Source organism: Panthera onca, chromosome E1 (genome assembly GCF_046562875.1).
Source record: "Panthera onca isolate mPanOnc1 chromosome E1, mPanOnc1 haplotype 2, whole genome shotgun sequence".
In the NCBI taxonomy this organism is placed as follows: Eukaryota; Metazoa; Chordata; class Mammalia; order Carnivora; family Felidae; genus Panthera; species Panthera onca.
Genome location: NC_138352.1, coordinates 19,217,970 through 19,235,958, shown reverse-complemented (window position 1 = coordinate 19,235,958; position 17,989 = coordinate 19,217,970). Strand labels below are relative to the sequence as shown.

Genomic DNA, 17,989 nt, shown 5'->3' with positions numbered 1-17,989 from the left:
GATTTGGTTCCAGACGAGCCCAAGTCTCTTGGAGCCCAACCTTTATTCCAATCCTCTGTTTAACTTCATCAGTTTTTTTTGGGGGGGGTGGGGGGGGTGGGGGGGGAGGTGAGGATGAGTACTTTATAAAACGAAAGAGGAGTATCTGGGGGGCTCAATTGGTTAAGCGTCCAATCTTGATCTTGGCTCAGGTCACGATCTCACGATTCGTGGGTTCAAGCCCCACGTCGGGCTCTGTGCTGACAGCTCGGAGCCTGGAGCCTGCTTCCGATTCTGTGTCCCCCTCGCTCTCTGCCCCTCCCCTGCTCGTGCTCTGTCTCTCTCTCTCTCTCTCTCGCAAGAATAAATAAAACATAAAAAAACCTGAAAAACAAAAAGAGTTGCATAGTTTCGTCTGTTCTCAAATTTGGCGTCGATGGAATGATACAGCGTGTATGTACCCTTTTATGTTATGCCTGGCATCTTTCACTCAATATAATCTTTGCGAGATTCATCATCGTGGTTTGTTCTTCTTCTTCTTTTTTTTAATTGCGGCGTAGAATTCCGTAATGATTAAACTACAGATTACATGCCCACCCCTTCGTGTACTTCTTGTGCCCCCAGTTTTGCTCTGTCATCTATGTTTGTATGCCCCCCCCTCCTCCCCAGCTGATCCTAGCCCTGCAGGAAGTGACAGACACCCTCTCTCCCTCCCTGATCACCTCTCTCTGGAGCTTCTCTGTGCCCTAGAGACCCGAGGTCAAGCTCAGCACCTGTCACCCTTTCTTTCAAGGGCGCTGGGGCAGGAGGATCAGTTAGCCTTCCCCTCTGTGGCCACAGCCTGCCCTGTGGCCCGGAGAGGAACGGCCAGGCAGCAGGTCAGTTGGACGGCGAGTTTGTGTCGGGCCCCGTCCCCTCGCTCCCACCCGCTGGGGGCCCCGGAACCAAGGCTGGTAACCCCGTTGCCCATGGGTCTGCTTGGCAGGGGTGTCTTGTGCCGTGGCCCATGGGGGCGGGCAGAAGGAAGGCGCTTATTAGGCTGATACAGATCTGGGGGCCCCGCCCAGCCCTGTCCCCTAACTTCCCTGGGGCCCTGGCGCAGGCTGGACTGGCTCCCCCGCCCCGAAGCCTCCTTCATCCAGGGCGTCTTGGGTCCGCCCTCTCAGAAGCAGGCCCAGCGCCCTGCCGGCCCGGCTCCCAGCGCGCAGATCTGGGCTCCGAGCTGCCCTGGGGGCCAGACGTCCTTGCCTCACCTCTCCCTCTCGGGAGGCTGGCCCCGTCCACGTCTCCCCGTCTGGCTTCCCCTGCCTGGTCTGGGCCCCCGTGCGGCCCCCGAGGAGTCTGGACTCAAGCCCTCCCTCCTGCCTCCTGAGGAGTAGCCATGGCCACCTACAAAGTCAAGGTGGCCACGGGTACCGACCTCTTGTCGGGCACGATGGATTCCATCTCGCTGACCATTGTGGGGACCCAAGGAGAGAGCCACAAGCAGCTGCTGAACCATTTTGGGAGAGACTTTGCAACTGGGGCGGTGAGTATGGGCGTGTGTGTGTGTGCATGGGTGTGATTTGTGAGTCTGTGTGTGGTGTGTGTATGTAAGTGTGTGTGATGTGTGTGAGTGTGTATGTGTGTGGCATAGGAGTGTGTTTGGGGGTGAATGTGTGTGTACGTGTGGTGTGGGGGGGGGGGCTCTGAAAGTTCCCAAGGGCAACTCCAGATGCCCTCCCCCCTCCGCCCTCCCCTCAGACCTGGCTCCCGGGGGGTCTCTGCTCTCTGGGCCATCCTGCCTCATCCCTGGTCTGTCACCTCCCGCCCCTGTGTGGCCATTTCTCCTCTCTCCCTGCCTTTTCTCACCTCTTCTCGCTTCCTCTCTATCACTCATCCACACCCCTCGTCTCGGCCTCCCCCCCATCCCTCTCCCTCCCGCCCTTACTCTTCCTAAGGTAAGTTCCATCATAACTGGCTTCAATGCACATTGGATTCTCTGTGGCTTAAAATGGCATCAGACCAGCCTGTCCAGCGGGGCCCGCCTGCTCCATGATGGGAGACACCCTTTGCTGGTCCCTCAGCCCTGATTCCGAGTCAGGTCCAGCCACCTGCCTCTACATCCTCTTAATTGGGCACTCTGTCTATGTGGCCACTTCTGTCTCTCCACATCTTCATTGACAAGTAGGAGCACAGGGGGCTGGCGGGACCACCTCTGCCTCGCTCTAAGCCTGGAGGAGGTCTGGGGGCCCTGGACCCCATCTGGACCCCTTTGGGGTCCACCCCCTGGGGGGGGCCGCATGGCCTCCTGCAGCCTCAAGTGGCTAAGGAGGGCGGGAGGGTGGGGCCTGGGGAGGGTGGCTGTGAATGGAGGGGGGGGTATCCTTCCTGCTCAGCCCTGGGTAGAAGGGCCCAGCAGGTGCCCGCCGACTAGGAGTGGGGGGAGGAGAAACCAGATCCAGATCGAGTCGTCCCAGCCCAGCGCGGTGAGCGCGGCACCCCCTCAGCAGAGCGGAGCCTGGGTGAGGGCCCAGATCGGTGGGCGGCAGGCCCGAGGGGCCGGGGGCCAGTCCTGCCCGCTCACCCGGCCCTGTGCCCTGGCCAGGTGGATGAATACACTGTCCGGTGCCAGCAGGACCTGGGGGAGCTCATCATCATCCGCCTGCACAAGGAGCGTCACTCCTTCTTACCCAAAAACTCCTGGTACTGTAACTACGTGCAGATCTGTGCGCCCGGCGGCCGTGTGTACCACTTCCCCGCCTACCAGTGGATGGATGGCTACGAGACCCTGGCGCTCAGGGAGGCCACAGGCAAGCCCTCGGCACCCCTCCCGGTGCCGCCGGGCCCCTCGCTCCCACCCGTCACCCGCCGGGCCCCCACAGGGACTCCCGGGAACACCTGACGCTCTCGCGCGTCACCCTGGGTCATTGCCGCCGCGGGGCCCAGCGCAGGGCTGCAGCCTGCAGGGACAGACAGGAAGGAGGTTGGGGCCACCCTCAGGGTCTCAGGACCCCAGGTCCGGGCTGAGACAAGCGTGCTCTCCGTTAGCTCCCCCGCAGTCCTACCCCTGACTCCTGCCACTGCGGAGACCCGTGGCTGCGCTGAGTACAGGCCTCGGGTGCCCTGTCTGTGCCATGTGCCGTGTCTGCCGCTCCAGAAAGACCCCCCGTGACTCCAGCGAGGCCCGTCCCTGCAGCAGGAGGCCTCGTCACTCTGATGGGGAGGCCCCATCGCCCCAGCTGCTGCACGTTCTGTCAGGAAGCCGTGTTCGCTCAACACGTCTCAACAGGACAGAGCGCGAGGGTCTGAACCTTGTCATAGGAGCCCTGGGCGTCTACCTGCGCATTTTGTGGACTTGAGGGGATGTCCTATGGCCCCAAAGGCCTCCCTACCACCCCATTAGGACACCTTATATCTCTAGCAGGGCTCAGTGCTGCTCCAGAAGGCCCCCCCTTCCTCCATCAAGGCTCCATCATGGCCCAGCACGAGGCTGGGTTTTCCCTGGTGCCTGGTCAAGGCCGCCGGGCTATTCTCCCAGTCACTCGGTTACTGCCCTGGAAGAGGGACAGGGAGTGTCTAAGCTCCTTGCGTCCACCCGCTGCCACCGCCCTTGTCTGGTGGCCTTGGCTCTGCTTCCTGATACGCGGCTGCTACATGGGGACTACAGGCTTGTCCTCTTCTGTCATCTTGGCCCCACCGTCCCAGCTTCTGCCTAGCCTCCCTCAAAGTGGACAGGAGGGCAGGGCACAGCCGTGGGGGGCGGGCGGGGGCTTGGGTGTCCCCCCCTCCAGGCAACTGATCACCTTCCTCCATTTCTCGTGTCCCCGGCAGCAGGGGCACTGAGCGAGCTGGGGAAAGAGGCAGGGGTGGGGGGGGGAAGGCAGGCCTGGGGGAGGGTGGGGAGGGCCAAGGGGAGAGTCTCACAGGGGGGCGGGAGCATCTTCCCGCGGCCATAGGTCTGAGTGCATGGAAGCAGGGGAAGGGCAGGAATGGGGCCGGGCGGGGCAGCCTCGGGGAGAGCAGGGCGGGGAGGCCTGAGTCACTGGCTGGGCCCCTCACCGGGGGATAAAGCCGAGCTGGGTCTCCGGGTTGGACACTGTCCACCCAGAACACAGCATAAGCCGAGGGACGTGGAGGAAGGGGAGGGTGGCGAGGAGGGCCTCACGGGAAAATGACGGGGCTGCTGTGTAGAAACGTGCCAGCCTGGGACTACCCGCCGGGACGTCCGACAAAGTTCGGAGCCCAGCTGACCGTTTTCTCCTTGTAAAATGAGCACGCTGACCTGGTCCCTTGGCTGAAACTTTTGGGGCCAGGGGTGTTTTGAAATTCAGATTTCATTTAGAGCATGTGCACACATATCCATCTATATCGATATATACCATTCACACGCTCCATACGTTATGCCTTACGTCCACAGGCGCATCCCCTAGTCAAACATATGAATATTTCTGCAGCCAAAACTATGGATAGTTACACCAAGTGAGTTCAATAAAGACTGTGTAGAGCCTCGGGTTCTGCCCACCAAGGTATTTGTGCCTAACTTGTGGAAAAGACAAAGTTGATTTCTATAGTCTTTTGGACTTTGGAATTGTGGAAACTGGCTCTCCGGCCTATACAAAGGGTCACCTGCCTTGCAAGGTTGTCCCTGTGTGGATTAAATTATGATTGTTTTTTAAGTTTATTTACTTTGAGAGAGAGTGATAGAGAGCAAGTGGGGGAGGGGCAGACAGCGAGGGAGAGACAGAATCTCAAGCAGGCCCTGTGCTGTCAGTGCGGAGCCCGGTGCGGGTCTTGAACTCACGAACCGTGAGATCATGACCTGAGCCCAGGTTAGGAGCGGTCGCTTAAGCGACTGAGCCACCCAGGTGCCCCTGGATTACATTATTAACAGAAGTAAAGTGTTTACAAAGTGCGGGGTACGTAGTAAGCGCTAAATAACTGTTCTTCAATAGCGTTTTAGTCGGTCCAGAAAACGGACCACCCAGCTTCCTAGAGCGAGGGGGCGGAGGGTGATCCTTGATCCTCTCCTCTGAGTTTTTGGGAGGAGACACGCGCCCCCTCTTCCTGGGTAAGCCTTCCCATTCCTGGTCTGGGGCCCCAGGGCCAGTCTAGAGGGCTGGAGCTGAATTCGGATCCTTGAAATGGGCGCGGGTCAGACCCTGAGCCCCCTCTTTGGTCTCCCGGCAGGAAAGACGACAGCGGACGACACGCTGCCGATCCTTCTGGAGCACCGCCGGGAAGAGATCAGAGCCAAACAGGACTTCTACCAGTGAGGAGAGGGCGACCGGGGCTGCGGGAGGTCAGGGGGTGGTGGTGGTGAGGGGGGCGCGGGGCGATGGCTTGGCCTTCGGCCCGTCTTGGCGCATGCGCATCAGGGCCCACAGTCTCGACTTCTCTCCGCACCGCAGCTGGAGGGTCTTCGTTCCCGGCCTACCCAACTACGTGCACATCCCCAGTTACCGCCCGCCTGCGCGGAGAAACCCCAACCGGCCTGAGTGAGGACCCGAGGCTGCCCTGGGGCCCCTTCCGTGGCTGACCCCTGGGCTCTGCCCCCTCCACCCTCCCCGGGGCTCCGCAGGTGCCAGGCCCCAGCCCTGCACTCTCTCCCACAGGTGGAATGGTTATATCCCCGGTTTCCCGATTCTCATCAACATCAAGGCCACCAAGTTCCTGAACTCAAACCTCCGCTACTCCTTCATCAAGACGGCCTCGTTCTTCTTCCGCCTGGGGCCCATGTGAGTGTGCGCGAGTGAGGGGTCCCCGTCCCGGCTCCGCGCCCGCCTCCACCGCAGCCCCCACCCCAGGAGCTCGCGACAGATCGCCATCCGGGCGGGCAGAGAGCTGAGAAGCCAGGCCCGGGGAGCCCGGGAGGTGGCGCCAGACCCCCGGCCGCAGAAGGACCTGGTGCTCTGGGCCCGGAGGCCAGGCGGCCAGGGGCCTCGGCGGGGCTGGCGGCTGCCTCTCTGAGCGTCTCCCCCTCGAACCCCGTCCCTAGGGCGCTGGGCTTCAAACTCCGCGGCCTGGTGGACTGCAAGCAGTCCTGGAAGAGGCTGAAGGACATCAAGAAAATTTTCCCTGCCAACAAGTCCATCATCTCCGGTACGAGGGGCATCGCGCACCGAACCCGGGGAGCGCCTCGGCCTGGGGCCGGAGGGGCGGCGGGCGCGCGCTGGAGGCGGGACCCCCGTCGGGGCCGCGGGAGGCGGGGCGCGGGGTGAATCCGAGGCGGAGGGGACCGGAAGGGCGGGCGCGCCCCCTGGCGGCCTGAGGGAAAATGCCGCCCTGGGCGCCTCTAGCCGCTCAAGCGGAGGCTGGGGGCTTCTCTGGGGTCCCCGATCAGAGTTCCTCTGTCCAGGGCCTCAGCCCCACGCTTCTCTGTCCCTGAGGATGACCGGGTACCGTCTCCCCCTCCCCAGAGTACGTGGCCGAGCACTGGACAGAAGACAGCTTCTTTGGGTATCAGTACCTCAACGGCATCAACCCAGGCCTGCTCCGCCGCTGCACGCAGATCCCAGACAAGTTCCCCGTCACGGACGACATGGTGGCCCCGTTCCTGGGCGAGGGAACGTGCCTGCAAGCGGAGCTGGAGGTGAGGCCCCATCCGGAGGGGATCCCTGGCCTCCCCGTCTCTCCCCACCCACCTTTGCTGCCCCCAGAGTGCCCTCCGCTCCTCCATTCCCCGCTCGGGTCTCTGGCCAACCCCTGCCCCCTGGGGGCGCGGGGCACTCCGCACCCGAGGCGTGAGTCCCAGGTCCGGCGCGTTGGCACTCACCTGCCCTCCCCTTTCGGCCCCCTTCCAGAAGGGGAACATTTACCTGGCCGACTACCGCATCTTGGAAGGCATCCCCAGCATCGAGCTCAACGGAAGGAAGCAGCATCACTGTGCCCCGCTCTGCCTGCTGCACTTTGGTCGGGAAGGGAACATGATGCCCATCGCCATCCAGGTGCCTGTGGTGCAGGCGGGGGGCCGCTGTGTGAGCGTGTTGCCAACGCGAGAGCCTGGTGTGTGGCCCTGTGTGTGGGCCTTGGACTGAGGCCCCGGTGGCCCTACAGACCACTGGATGTTTGTATGCCAGTGCACGAACTCAGGTCTCTGGGCGTGCACTTGTGTGCAAGTCCCCATGCGTAGAATGTGCACACTGGGTGTGCATGCACAGAGGTGCCCAGATGGGGATGTGCTTGGTTGTTCAAGCTTGTCTCTTTGGGTCCAGTCATCCATTTGCTCGATGAGCCAACACCTGCCGTGGGCCAGCCCTCTGCTGGAAACACTGAGCTAATCAGACGTGGCCGCTGCCTTGAGAGAGAGTGGCCTGGCAGGAAAGGGAACTGAGGTACTATGTTTCCAGGGGTCTCCACCAGCATCATGTCCAAATTAGAAAAAGGCATTCCTCTGGGGAGGGGGTTCAGCCAAACTCTGATGTTCCTGGCTCATTAGTGGAACAGCGTAGGCTAGATTCCGGGGACTTCCTCTGCCCCAGGGGGCTGGGTACCCTTGCGCAGTGCACAACTCCTGCAGCTGAACGGGGCGACTGTGGGGTTGAAATAAGGGAGGCTTCTCAGGCAACTTGTGAGCTGCTTTTTCTTTTTCTTTCCTTAAGTTTATTTATTTTGAGAGAGAGAAAGAGCACAAGCAGGGGAGGAACGGGGGGCGGGGAGAGAATCCCAAGCAGGCTCCGCACAGCAAGCACAGAGCCTGACCCGGGGCTCGAACTCCCGAACCAAGAAATCAGGACTGGAGCTGAAATCAAGAGTCGGATGCCTAACCCACTGAGCCACTCAGGTGCCCCTGGTGCTGCTTCTTAAGAAATGAGTGGGAGCTTCCAGGTAGGGGGGTGGAAGGCATTGCAGGCAGAGGGGACATCAAGAACAAATGTGAGGCAGGAGGAAGGGCCCTGGTGTGCTCAGGGGACCAGAGGGCCTCGAGTGTATGGAGTGGCATTTTTACCTCCTCGGGCTCTTCTCTGCCTCCTTCCTGCAGGGGCGGCCCGTGTCTGTGTGTGTGTGTGTGTGTGTGTGTGTGTGTGTGTCCTCACTTAACTCTCCCTCCTTCCCCGTCCCCAGCTCAGCCAGACCCCGGGGCCCGAGAGCCCCATCTTCCTGCCGAGTGACTCGGAGTGGGACTGGCTGCTGGCCAAGACGTGGGTGCGCTACGCCGAGTTCTACTGCCACGAGGCCATCTCGCACCTGCTGGAGACGCACCTCATCGCGGAGGCCTTCTGCCTGGCCATGCTGAGACAGCTGCCCATGTGTCACCCTCTCTACAAGGTACGGCTTTGGCCCCGGGGGCCTCAGAAAGGCACCTGGCTCGCCAGCAGGTAGAGGGACTCCACTGAGACTCGGGGAGGCAGCCAGGGACCCCCAAGAGCGGGCTCGGGGTGGGGACTTCCTAAAGTCAGAGGGCGTAGCGCTGCACAAGGAAGGGGGTGCCCCGTCCTCTGGGGGGTAACCGTGGCCCTCTCTCCTGGTCTGTCTCCCGTAGCTCCTCGTCCCCCACACCCGCTACACCATCCAGATCAACAGCATCGGGCGCGCCCTCCTCCTCAACGAGGGGGGGCTGTCTGCCAGGGTAAGACGTGTGCCCCGAGCCCAGCAAGGCACCTGCTACCCTGCCGGCCTTTGTGGGGAGGCGAAAAGCCGAATTTCCCACTTGAGATTGGGAGGGGGCACGGCCGGAGGGGACCGGGTTACAGGGGTGCAGAGGGGGGCGCTGGCCCGGAGTGTGGGCATGCACGGGGCGGGGGCTGGAGGGGCGTCACTGGGCTGTGTGTGTGACGGGTGTGACCCTCAGCAGGGAGGCCCTGCCAGCCTCAGAGTCTGCCTCCTCCCCGACAGGGCATGTCCCTAGGCCTGCAAGGCTTTGCGGAGGTGATGGTGCGGGCTCTGTCAGAGACCACCTATGAGAGCCTCTACCTCCCCAATGATTTTGTGGAGCGTGGGGTCCAGGACCTGCCGGGATATTATTACCGAGACGACTCCTTGGCAGTGTGGGACGCGCTAGAGAGGTGAGGCCGGGTCCGCAGTGGGTGGCACTCGGGCGGACGCCCTCGCATGCTGGAGCAGGCTCAGGGAGCTTTTAAGGACTTGACCCGAGCCTGGGTCTGATGCTGTGTTTGCCCCACAGCACGTGCCCGCCCCCAGGCCTGGGGCGGCCGAGGCCAGGGCATCCTGGGGGAGGTAAGAAAGGTGGGGAGGGCAGGAGGACGATCCAAACTGAGGCCTGCCCCCCTCCCCCATCAGGTATGTGACCGAGATCATCACCTACTATTACCCGTGTGACGCAGCCGTGGAGGGTGACCCAGAATTGCAGTCCTGGGTGCAGGAGATATTTAAGCAGTGCCTGCTAGGGCGTGAGAGCTCAGGTAGGGGCCCGGGGCTGTGGGATGGGCCCTCCAGGCTGGGCCACAGCAGGTCTTGTTGGGGACCGAGGGAGCCAAGTGTCGGAGAGGCTGGGGAAGGAAACGTGGCTGCCCGTGGGTCCATGTGTGAACTCAGGGGCTGGGGGTGGGGGGCAGGGTCATCTCTGTGGACTGAGATACGGGGCATGAGCTCAAACAGGAAAGGGTGGAGCATGCTGTAGGCGGGGAGGCTGGGAGGGCCCAGGAGGGCGGGAAGGAACATCCTGAGGTCATCACTTGGGTACCACTCAACCAATATTCAGTGAGCATCTGTGATGCGACGACGCCGTGCTGGTTGCTAGGAGGCAAAGGGAAGGAGAGATACAGGTGCCTGCCCTCAAGTTCACGGTCTCCAGGGTGGGGCGCCCACTCAAGTACACGGGCAATTATACTATCTCGGGACTGCTGCAGGCGGGGCCGTGTGCGGGAGCCCAGGGGAGGCAAGTAATCCGGGTGGAGGAGGGGCGGGGGTGGAGGGAGAGCAGGGGGAGAGCAGCATGCTGAGGTGCAACATCTGGGCTAACATCTGGCCGGGACCTGCAGGACGGGGAGGTTAGCCGGGAGGGGCTGGAGGGGGGTTGAAGAGCTCTGGGTGGGAAGCCAGAGTGGGCAGGGGGAGCACCGAGAGCTCAGAGGCCCCAGCTACTGCTCTGAGGGTGGGGGTCGGCCAGGCTCTCCGTGGGGCTGAACTAAGGCTGAAGCCGTGAGCAGGGGACAGTCGCGGGCAGGTTGGAATTACCCTGAACACTAGAGGGAGCCATAGAGGCGTCTGCAAGGAGATCAGCTTTGTTTTGTTTTGTTTTTTAAGTTTATTTTTATTTTGAGAGAGAGGGAGAGAGAGCGAGCATGAGCAGGGGAGGGGGGGGCGGGTAACAGGTAAGAGAAGCTGGCAGCTACATTGGGTGTGAGACCGAGGGCCAGGCTACTGAGAAATCCATCTGGCGTGAGGGCAAAGGTTCAGAAGAGTGTGTGTGTGTGTGTGTGTGTGTGTGTGTGTGTGGCGGGAGGGGTCTGTGCTGAGTCAGGGCAGGAAAGCCAGGATTCTTCCAAAGCCTTTCCCCTCCTGAGTCCTGGGACCAGAGAGGCCCCCCTAAGGGAGCTGGAAGAAAGACAGGAGGGCCGGACCTCGGACAGGTGCCGGGAGCTGCTGCGGAGGACCTCTGGTCAAGGCCACTTGGGGCCGCCTCCCAAGGTGGTCTGGACGGGGGCGGGTGAGTGGGTGGGGGATTGGAGTTATGGTCACAGGAGGGCCAAGCGGCCGGGATGAGCGCCCCAGGGAGGTGGCAGCTTGGAGTGTGGGCCGGACGCGCGGGAGCCGGGCCTGTTGGCGCCCTCTGCCGGCCATCGGGGACCAGGCGGGACTGACGCCGCCTGGGCGTCCCCGCGCCCCCCCCCCCCCCCCCCCCAGGCTTCCCTCAGTGCTTGCGAACAGTGCCTGAGCTGATCCGATATGTCACTATAGTCATCTACACCTGCTCCGCCAAGCACGCCGCCGTCAACACCGGGCAGGTACCTACGCCCCCCAGCCCCGGCCCCAACCTCAGGCCCAACCTCAGCCGTCATCCCTGCTCCGGCCTCCTCCCCGCCAAGTCCCAGCTTCCGTCCCTAGCTCAGTTGAAACCCCCAGCGTCCCGGGGTGCTCTCTGACCCCCGCCTCCCCCCGCCGCTGCCCCACCTCCAGCTGGAGTACACCGCCTGGATGCCCAACTTCCCGTCGTCCATGAGGAACCCACCCATGCAGGCCAAGGGGCTGACCACTCGCGACAGCTACATGGACACGTTGCCGGATGTGAAAACCACGTGCATCACCCTGCTGGTGCTCTGGACCCTCAGCAGGGAGCCTGACGACAAGGTGCCCTGGGGCCGGGGGTGGGGTTACCCCGGGGGCAGGCGGAGGGAGGGCTGGGGGCTGGGGGAGGGGTGTCAAGGGGGGGGAGGGGAGGGGCAGGCTGCGGAAGGCGGAGAGCTGGGGGCCGGTCGCAGCTGCCCCGTTCCGTGTCCGCAGCGGCCCCTGGGCCACTTCCCTGACATCCACTTCGTGGAGGAGGCCCCGCGGAGGAGCATGGAGGTCCTCCGCCAGCGCCTGGCCCAGATCTCGCACGACATCCGCCAGCGCAACAAGGACCTCCCGGTCCCCTACTACTACCTGGATCCGGTGCTGATAGAGAACAGCATTTCCATCTAGGGCCGCGCTCCCGGCTCGCCTCTCCTCGCCTGCACCCGTTTTCCAAAAAAAAAAAAAAAAAAAAAAAAGAATTGTCACTTCAAACGGCCGTGGGTCAGCCAGTGTGTGTGGCCATTCACGGAGGGTGCCGGGGGGTGCCGTGGGGTGCGGGGGTGCGGGCTGCCGTGTCCCGGCGCCCACACTGCCGTGCCCTTCACCGCCGCGGGGTCCAGGTAGGCTCAGGGCGGCGCCAGGCCCCTTGTCGGCCCCCCACCCCCACCCCATGTCCAGGCCAGAAGGCTCTGGAAGGCGGTGATGCCTTGCCGCCCGGGGCTCCTCGGTGACATCCTGGGAGGTGACAAGGTGCTCTTGGGGACCGCAGCGGGAGAGCAGGCCGGGACCTCTGCACCCCATGCGATACCCCGGCCCTGTCTTGCAACCCAAAGCGATTCTGGCCCACCTTAAGTCCCCCTGCCTGGGGACCCAGACCACTGAGGGCCCCAGTTCCCCAGAATACCTACCCAAGGACAGAGCACCACCTGCCCCCCACCCACCTAGGCAGACAGATTCCCCCCCACCCCAAGACTAGTCCAACTTGAAACAAATTATGCATCCGCCCAGGCAAGAGACCACCCTGAGCCCAGCCTGCCGCTCAAGCCCGAGGGCCCTAAGCTCCACCTACTGTGAACCCCTGTTATACTAAACCACACTGCCAGCCACCGTCTCACCCCAGGCTGCTCAGTGCGCCCTCCAAGTAACCTGTTGTCTCCAGGATCCCTCCCCCACCCACTCTTCTGGAACCCGAGAACCGCCCCCCACTTCTTGCCCCCGCCCTGGGCCTTGCTTCGTTGCTGACATCCCAGAGGGGCACATGGGCTTGGCATGTGGAATTGACCTCGGGGAGTGGGTCCACCTGGCCCGTCTGGCCTTTGGTGGTAGAGGGTGGGGGTGGGGAACTGCACGGTGGGGGCGTCAGGCCCCCCATACTGAATTCGAACGGACCCCCCCTAAACCCGGGAAGCACAGAGTCGCCAGTGCTCCTGTTAAGGCCCATTCGTTCCCGTGACTCTGCTTCTCCCCCAGGTTTGGCGCGAGATTTCCCCCCCAACCCCCCCCCCCCCCCCCCCCCCGCCGCTGTCAGTGGGAGCATGGTCAGCTGAGCAGTTGGTGATCACGGTGCTGGGGGGGGGGGGGGAAGGATCCTGTGCCTGGGGGTGGGGTGGAGAGAAAAGAGCTGAAAGTCAAGGTCGGCTGCCCTGGGGAAGAGGGGTCTGGAGGGCGGGAGGCAGGAGACAGGTGCGGACCCCTCTCCTGAGCTCACGCGGCTTAGAAAACCCTCCTGTAAGATTTCCCGGGCCCAGGCCTGCAGCTCTGTCTCTGCTCCCGGCACTGTCGTCCGGGTAATAATAGATGCCGACAATATTGGACACAAAGCTGGAGATTCAGGAGTTCGTGGTGACTAACGCTTGGGAGTCTGAGGTGCCCAGGGGTGTGGGTTGGAAGAGGCCACTGAGATCAGCTGCCCCAAAGGGAGGAAAGTGGGGCCAGAGAAGGAAAATGGCCAACTACACACGGTGCGAACTGCTGAGCTCACGACCTCCCTCGCCACCAGGGGGTGCAAATCTAGGACCCGGGAGCTGAGCCGGTTTGCAGGTAGCTTTTGATTGGTTACCAAGTTTCTTTGTTCCTATTTTCAAGTTGAATCAACGGCCAACATTTAAATGAAATGTTAGACAGTGTCTGGTTTCTCTTGAAAAATCTCAAGATCTGGGTACAGCTCTAGCTGGGATGCCACTGTCCCCATTAGACACACATGAGTCCTCCCTGCCCACCCTTATCCCTTGCCATTTGCTGCTTGTAAATGCTGTAGGCGTCTGTGTTCCAGCCTTTTGAGAGAGATCAAGCCACAGGGAAGGATTAGACACCAAGGCCGTCTCGTTCCGACTGGCGGATTGGATTAATCTGTGCCACTAGTTCCTGAAGGACAGAGGCCATCTGTCTGGCTTCCCACGGCATCCAGCCCCGGCCATACAGGGCTCGCGGAGGGTATGGGGATCCATTGCTTCATCTGTGGGTGTTCATAGTGGGGGGGGGGTCCCTGAGGATTCAAGGGGAGGTAGGGCATGAGTCGGGCTCAAAAAGATGGTGTTTGGTTAGGGAGAGAGGGAGAACCGGGGTGCCTGCCCTCCCCAGTCTCAGTCTGTGCTGAGGAGGAAGAATGGAGAAGGGGGGGGCCGATTCCAGAGGGGCTGAGATGCGCCACGAAGAGGCAGAAACGGAGCCGCGCGAGGCTCGTGAGTGGTGCTGTCAGAAATCTCAGCGCCCGAGGAAGGTCATCATGTGGGTTAGTGGCAGGAGATGGGGACCCACAAGGAGGCCTAGCCACAGGGATACATCCATCCTAAAGAGGTCTGTGAGGGAGATTCGGAAGGAAACCCTGGGGATCCTATCTGCGGGGTGAACGTTTCTCATGCTCAGAGGGCACGTCCTATCCACCCGAGGTCTGCTCTTAGGGCTTTCCATTTAATTCTAATAGTAACCTGTGGGATAGATGCTCTTGTAATCCCTGTTTTCAGATGAAGAAACAGGCACAGAGAGGCTAAGTGCCTTGCGTAAGGTCACACAGCAGGGAAAGAAGAGGCACCAGGAAGGCACTGCGAAATAGCAGTGCGTTTGGGCAGAAGGTGGGGGGCAGTGGATGAAGAAGCTCACAGAGATGTAGCTGAAGGTGAGGCCCGGAGCCCTCAGGCCCCAGGAGGGCCTCACTTCTCTACAGCCGCCCGGATCCAGAGCCCGCGGTCTGGGCAGTAGTCCCGGGCAGGATCCTGGACGTCTCTGCCAGCCAGCTGGTGGGGCGGGAGGAGGCAGTGGACGACGCCAGCCTCTGGCCCTTTGGCGATGGGCTCCAGACAGTCTGCCCGTTCCAGCAAAGTTGACCGTGACGGGCAGAGAGTCCCGCCGCTCAGGGCCACAGCTCAGCCCCGCCAGGCCCCCTCTTCCGACCACCGGGCTCCCGGGCCTCCCGGACCCTGACCTGGCTGATGGGCTTTCCCGGCGCAAAGCGTGGGCCTGCGTGTCGAGGTGGAGGGTATGGCAGAAACAAGGAATGAGCAGCAAGGGACGAGAAGAGTCAGAGGTTAGATGAGGCAGCCACGGGGGCCCCACAGCTCCAGGCACTGGGCGGGGTCCTCCCTTCGTGTAGGAGACGTGTAGCCCCTGGGCAGCTGCCACACATGGAGAGGAAAAAGGTCCCCATCACAGAGCGGGGTCAAAGCAGATGAGGGGCCAGCCGGTGTACCGGGAACGCAGTATCGCGCCCAGGTCTTGGCCAGGGGCCAGTCCTCAGCCGTGTCACTGGGGAGGAAGATGGGGCTGCCTGGGCCAGGTGTCTGAGAGAGCTGGAGGTGGGGGGAGGGTCACAGGGGAGGGTGGGCATCTGGCAGAAACTGGCTGCAGAGATGCAACCCGTTAGCCTGTGCACGGGGCCAAATCACGTGGTCCGTTTCCTTAGTAGCTGTGTTTCCTCAGGAAAGTGAACTAACCTCTCTGTGACTCAGCTTCCTCGTCTATAAAGTGAGGTTGGTGACCCTCGCCCCTTTCTCCCTGAGTTGTTCTGATGATTAAATGGGTTAGTTCTGGTGAAATACTTACACGGCACATCGTAGGCGCTATAGGAATGATTCCTATTCTGATTGTTTCTAGTGCAACGGGAAAGGAAACGAGTTGGGAGGTGAATCGACCTCAGTCCCCCTTGTTGGCAGAGTCTGGTTGAGGGCTCCCTGTACGAGCCCAGAGTTGCCCAGATACCCAGTGGTGTGGGACAGAGACGGGGGAGAGTCTAGAAGGCTGGAAGGGAGCGTGTGGAGATGCCTTCCAGAAGGGGTTCTGTTTTTAACTGTTCGGAACACGGTCATATGGTCAAAGGTGCATGATTCAGTGCATGATTCAGTAGAGTCTATTTTTCTTTTTAATGTTTATTTATTTTTGAGAGACAGAGGGAGAGCATGAGCGAGGGAGGGGCAGAGAGAGAATGGATCCAAAGCAGGCTCTGTGCTGACAGCACAGAGCCCGACGCGGGGCTCGAACCCACCAATCGTGAGATCGTGAGCCAAGCTGACGTCGGACGCTTAACCGACTGAGCCACCCAGGCGCCCCCAGTAGAGTCCATTTTGAACCCCATGTGAAGGTAGTTTGTTTCTCTGACACCGACGATCACAACCTTCCCATCAAGGTAGAGATCACGGGACGCCTGGGTGGCTCAGTCGGTTGAGCCTCCCACCTTGGCTCGGGTCATGATCTCGCGGTTGGTGGGTTCGAGCCCCGCGTCGGGCTCTGTGCTGACAGCTCGGAGCCTGGAGCCTGCTTTGGATTCTGTGTCTCCCTCTCTCTCTCGCTGCCCCTCCCCTGCTCACTCTGTCTCTCAAAAATAAACATTGAAACACATGTTTTTTTAAAAAAAGGTAGAGACATAAGAGGACAAGATGGGAAAAACTAGGAAGAAAACCTAGTTAGATGAGGCGTGATGATTAGCACTTCGAACAGGAGCATTGGGAAGAAGGAATCTTTCGGTCAGCGTGAGGGTAGGACGTGGCCCCTTTGTGCCCAGCCCTCCCAAGGCCCTGCCTTGCTGACCTGGATGGTGAGGGACAGCAGGAACCCGTCGATCTGGGCGGGGGGTGGGCAGCCAGGAACTGGGGCAATTCGTTAATGGGCAGAGGCCCAAGAGGTTGGCATGGCCCACCGGGTACAGAGAACTTTCTGGGGGAGGGGAGGGGGAGGAAGAGGAGGGCTGACGGAGGGGACAGCCCTGTGCAGCTCTGGGGAGCTAGGAGGAGGGCGTAGTGGGGTGTTACTCCGAACCCCAAAGGATTTCACTTAAAGGAACCTTCCTCCCTGGAGCCAGTGGGACACCCCAGCCCAGAGCCACCTTCTGGTTCCAAAGAAGGAGAGCCCTCTCGCCGGAGTACTGGAGATGCTTCTGTGTGGTCAGGCCCAGGCTTCAAGAACAAACACCAGGGAGGTGAGCCCTGCTCAGGACAGTGCCTTATGAAGCAGAACTTTCCTGGGATTGAGGCACCGCTCATCCTAGTAGGGCCACGGAGGGGAGAGAGAGCTCTAGGGGGGTGCTCAGCAGACCAGCCGTAGGGCATCCTCCGTCACCAGGAACTGGCAGGGATCCTGGCAAAGTAGCAGGAGAGAACATTCCCCACTCGGCCCCACCCCCTCAGCCCTGGCAGGCACAGAAAAGGGCCCCTCCTTCCAGGGGTGAGCAGGAGGCTTTGGCTCAGAGAAGTTGCTGGGGAAGGAGGGGAGGAAGGGCAGCGAGGGCCGGGTGGAAGAGAGGGGGGTCAAGGGCGTTGGGAGTCTGAGCTTCTGAAGGCACTGGGGATGGAAGGAAGGGAGGCCGGACCCCTGGGCCCCTGACCTCCAGCTCAGCGTGCAGACTGGTCCCGGGGCTGGTCCAGCACAGGGGCCCCACGGCATCCGTGATGGGTAAGTCCAAACTGAAGTCGTTGGACCGGGATGGGGACGAGGCCATTCAGAAACCAGGAGGCAGAGGCGGTGTCCTGCCGCCCACGTTCAAACACACGCTGCAGAGAGCGGGTGTGGGCAGGGCCGCCCTGGTCCCCGGGGACCCAAGCCCCTGCCTCTAGCATTGCCACTACCCTGGGGACCCGGATCGCCAGCTGCCTCCTCGCGGTCAACCCCTGATGTTCCGTTTCTCCCACCCCAGCTGGTTGGATGACTGTCCTAGCGAGTGGTGCCTCCGAAGGAAGGGGATTGGAGGCTTGGGTTCTACGTGGGGAGCCCCTGAGTCCCCCCAGCCCCGCCCATTCTGGGGTACAGCTCAGGTCCTCCTCGATGCGGGCCAAGACTGCATGTGGGACTTGAGCGCAGTGTGAGAGAATCAGGATGAGGAATTCGGCCCGCAGCACAGTCCCGCCTGCCGGTCCGTCCGTCCTGAGCGTCTGCTCTCTCGCCATGCCGCCAAGTCCAAGATTCACCGGGGCCCAGGTCCGGTGATGCTCCTTTTGCCCGTCTGCCCGGGCTCGCTGGGCTCGCTGGCAGGTCCCAGGTCCTCGCCCGACCGCCTGCCATTGGGAGCGCAGCAGGAGGCAGGTGGGCGGCTGGCACGGGTCTGAGAGGTACTGGGGCTGCCGGCAGGTGGTTCTGGGGAGACCCCGAGGCGCCTGTCCTCTGCGCAGGCGCGCACCTGCCCTTGGCCCTGGCTCGCCGCCTCCTCGCCGGACCTGGGTTTGCTTTTGGCTCCGGGACATTCCTTGTCCCCTCCTCCGAGGTGCCTCCTCCTCCTCCTGCATCTGTCCCGTCCACTCCCAGCCCTGGAGGCCAGTGTCCGGGAAACACCCCCGTGTCCTCCCTTTCTCCATTTCTGCGTCTCCTGCCCGGGCGGGTCCTCAGCGCTTCCGCAGGCGGATGAGGGTGGAATGCACGAGGTCTGCCTGGGGTC

The 17,989-nt window shown here is 61.8% G+C and overlaps 1 protein-coding gene across 1 annotated transcript; it reads left to right on the top strand.

The window, feature by feature from the left end:
* The first annotated feature begins 1,082 nt into the window (after positions 1-1,082).
* Positions 1,083-11,574, top strand: ALOX12B (arachidonate 12-lipoxygenase, 12R type). The gene is made up of 15 exons (XM_060647365.3): positions 1,083-1,507; positions 2,567-2,771; positions 5,149-5,230; positions 5,370-5,456; positions 5,574-5,696; positions 5,957-6,060; positions 6,378-6,550; positions 6,762-6,905; positions 8,023-8,226; positions 8,441-8,527; positions 8,794-8,963; positions 9,199-9,320; positions 10,765-10,865; positions 11,038-11,208; positions 11,362-11,574. Exons 1-15 carry the CDS (start codon positions 1,361-1,363, stop codon positions 11,539-11,541), a joined length of 2,100 nt encoding a protein of 699 aa, XP_060503348.2. The 5' UTR covers positions 1,083-1,360; the 3' UTR covers positions 11,542-11,574.
* The last annotated feature ends 6,415 nt before the right edge of the window (positions 11,575-17,989 follow it).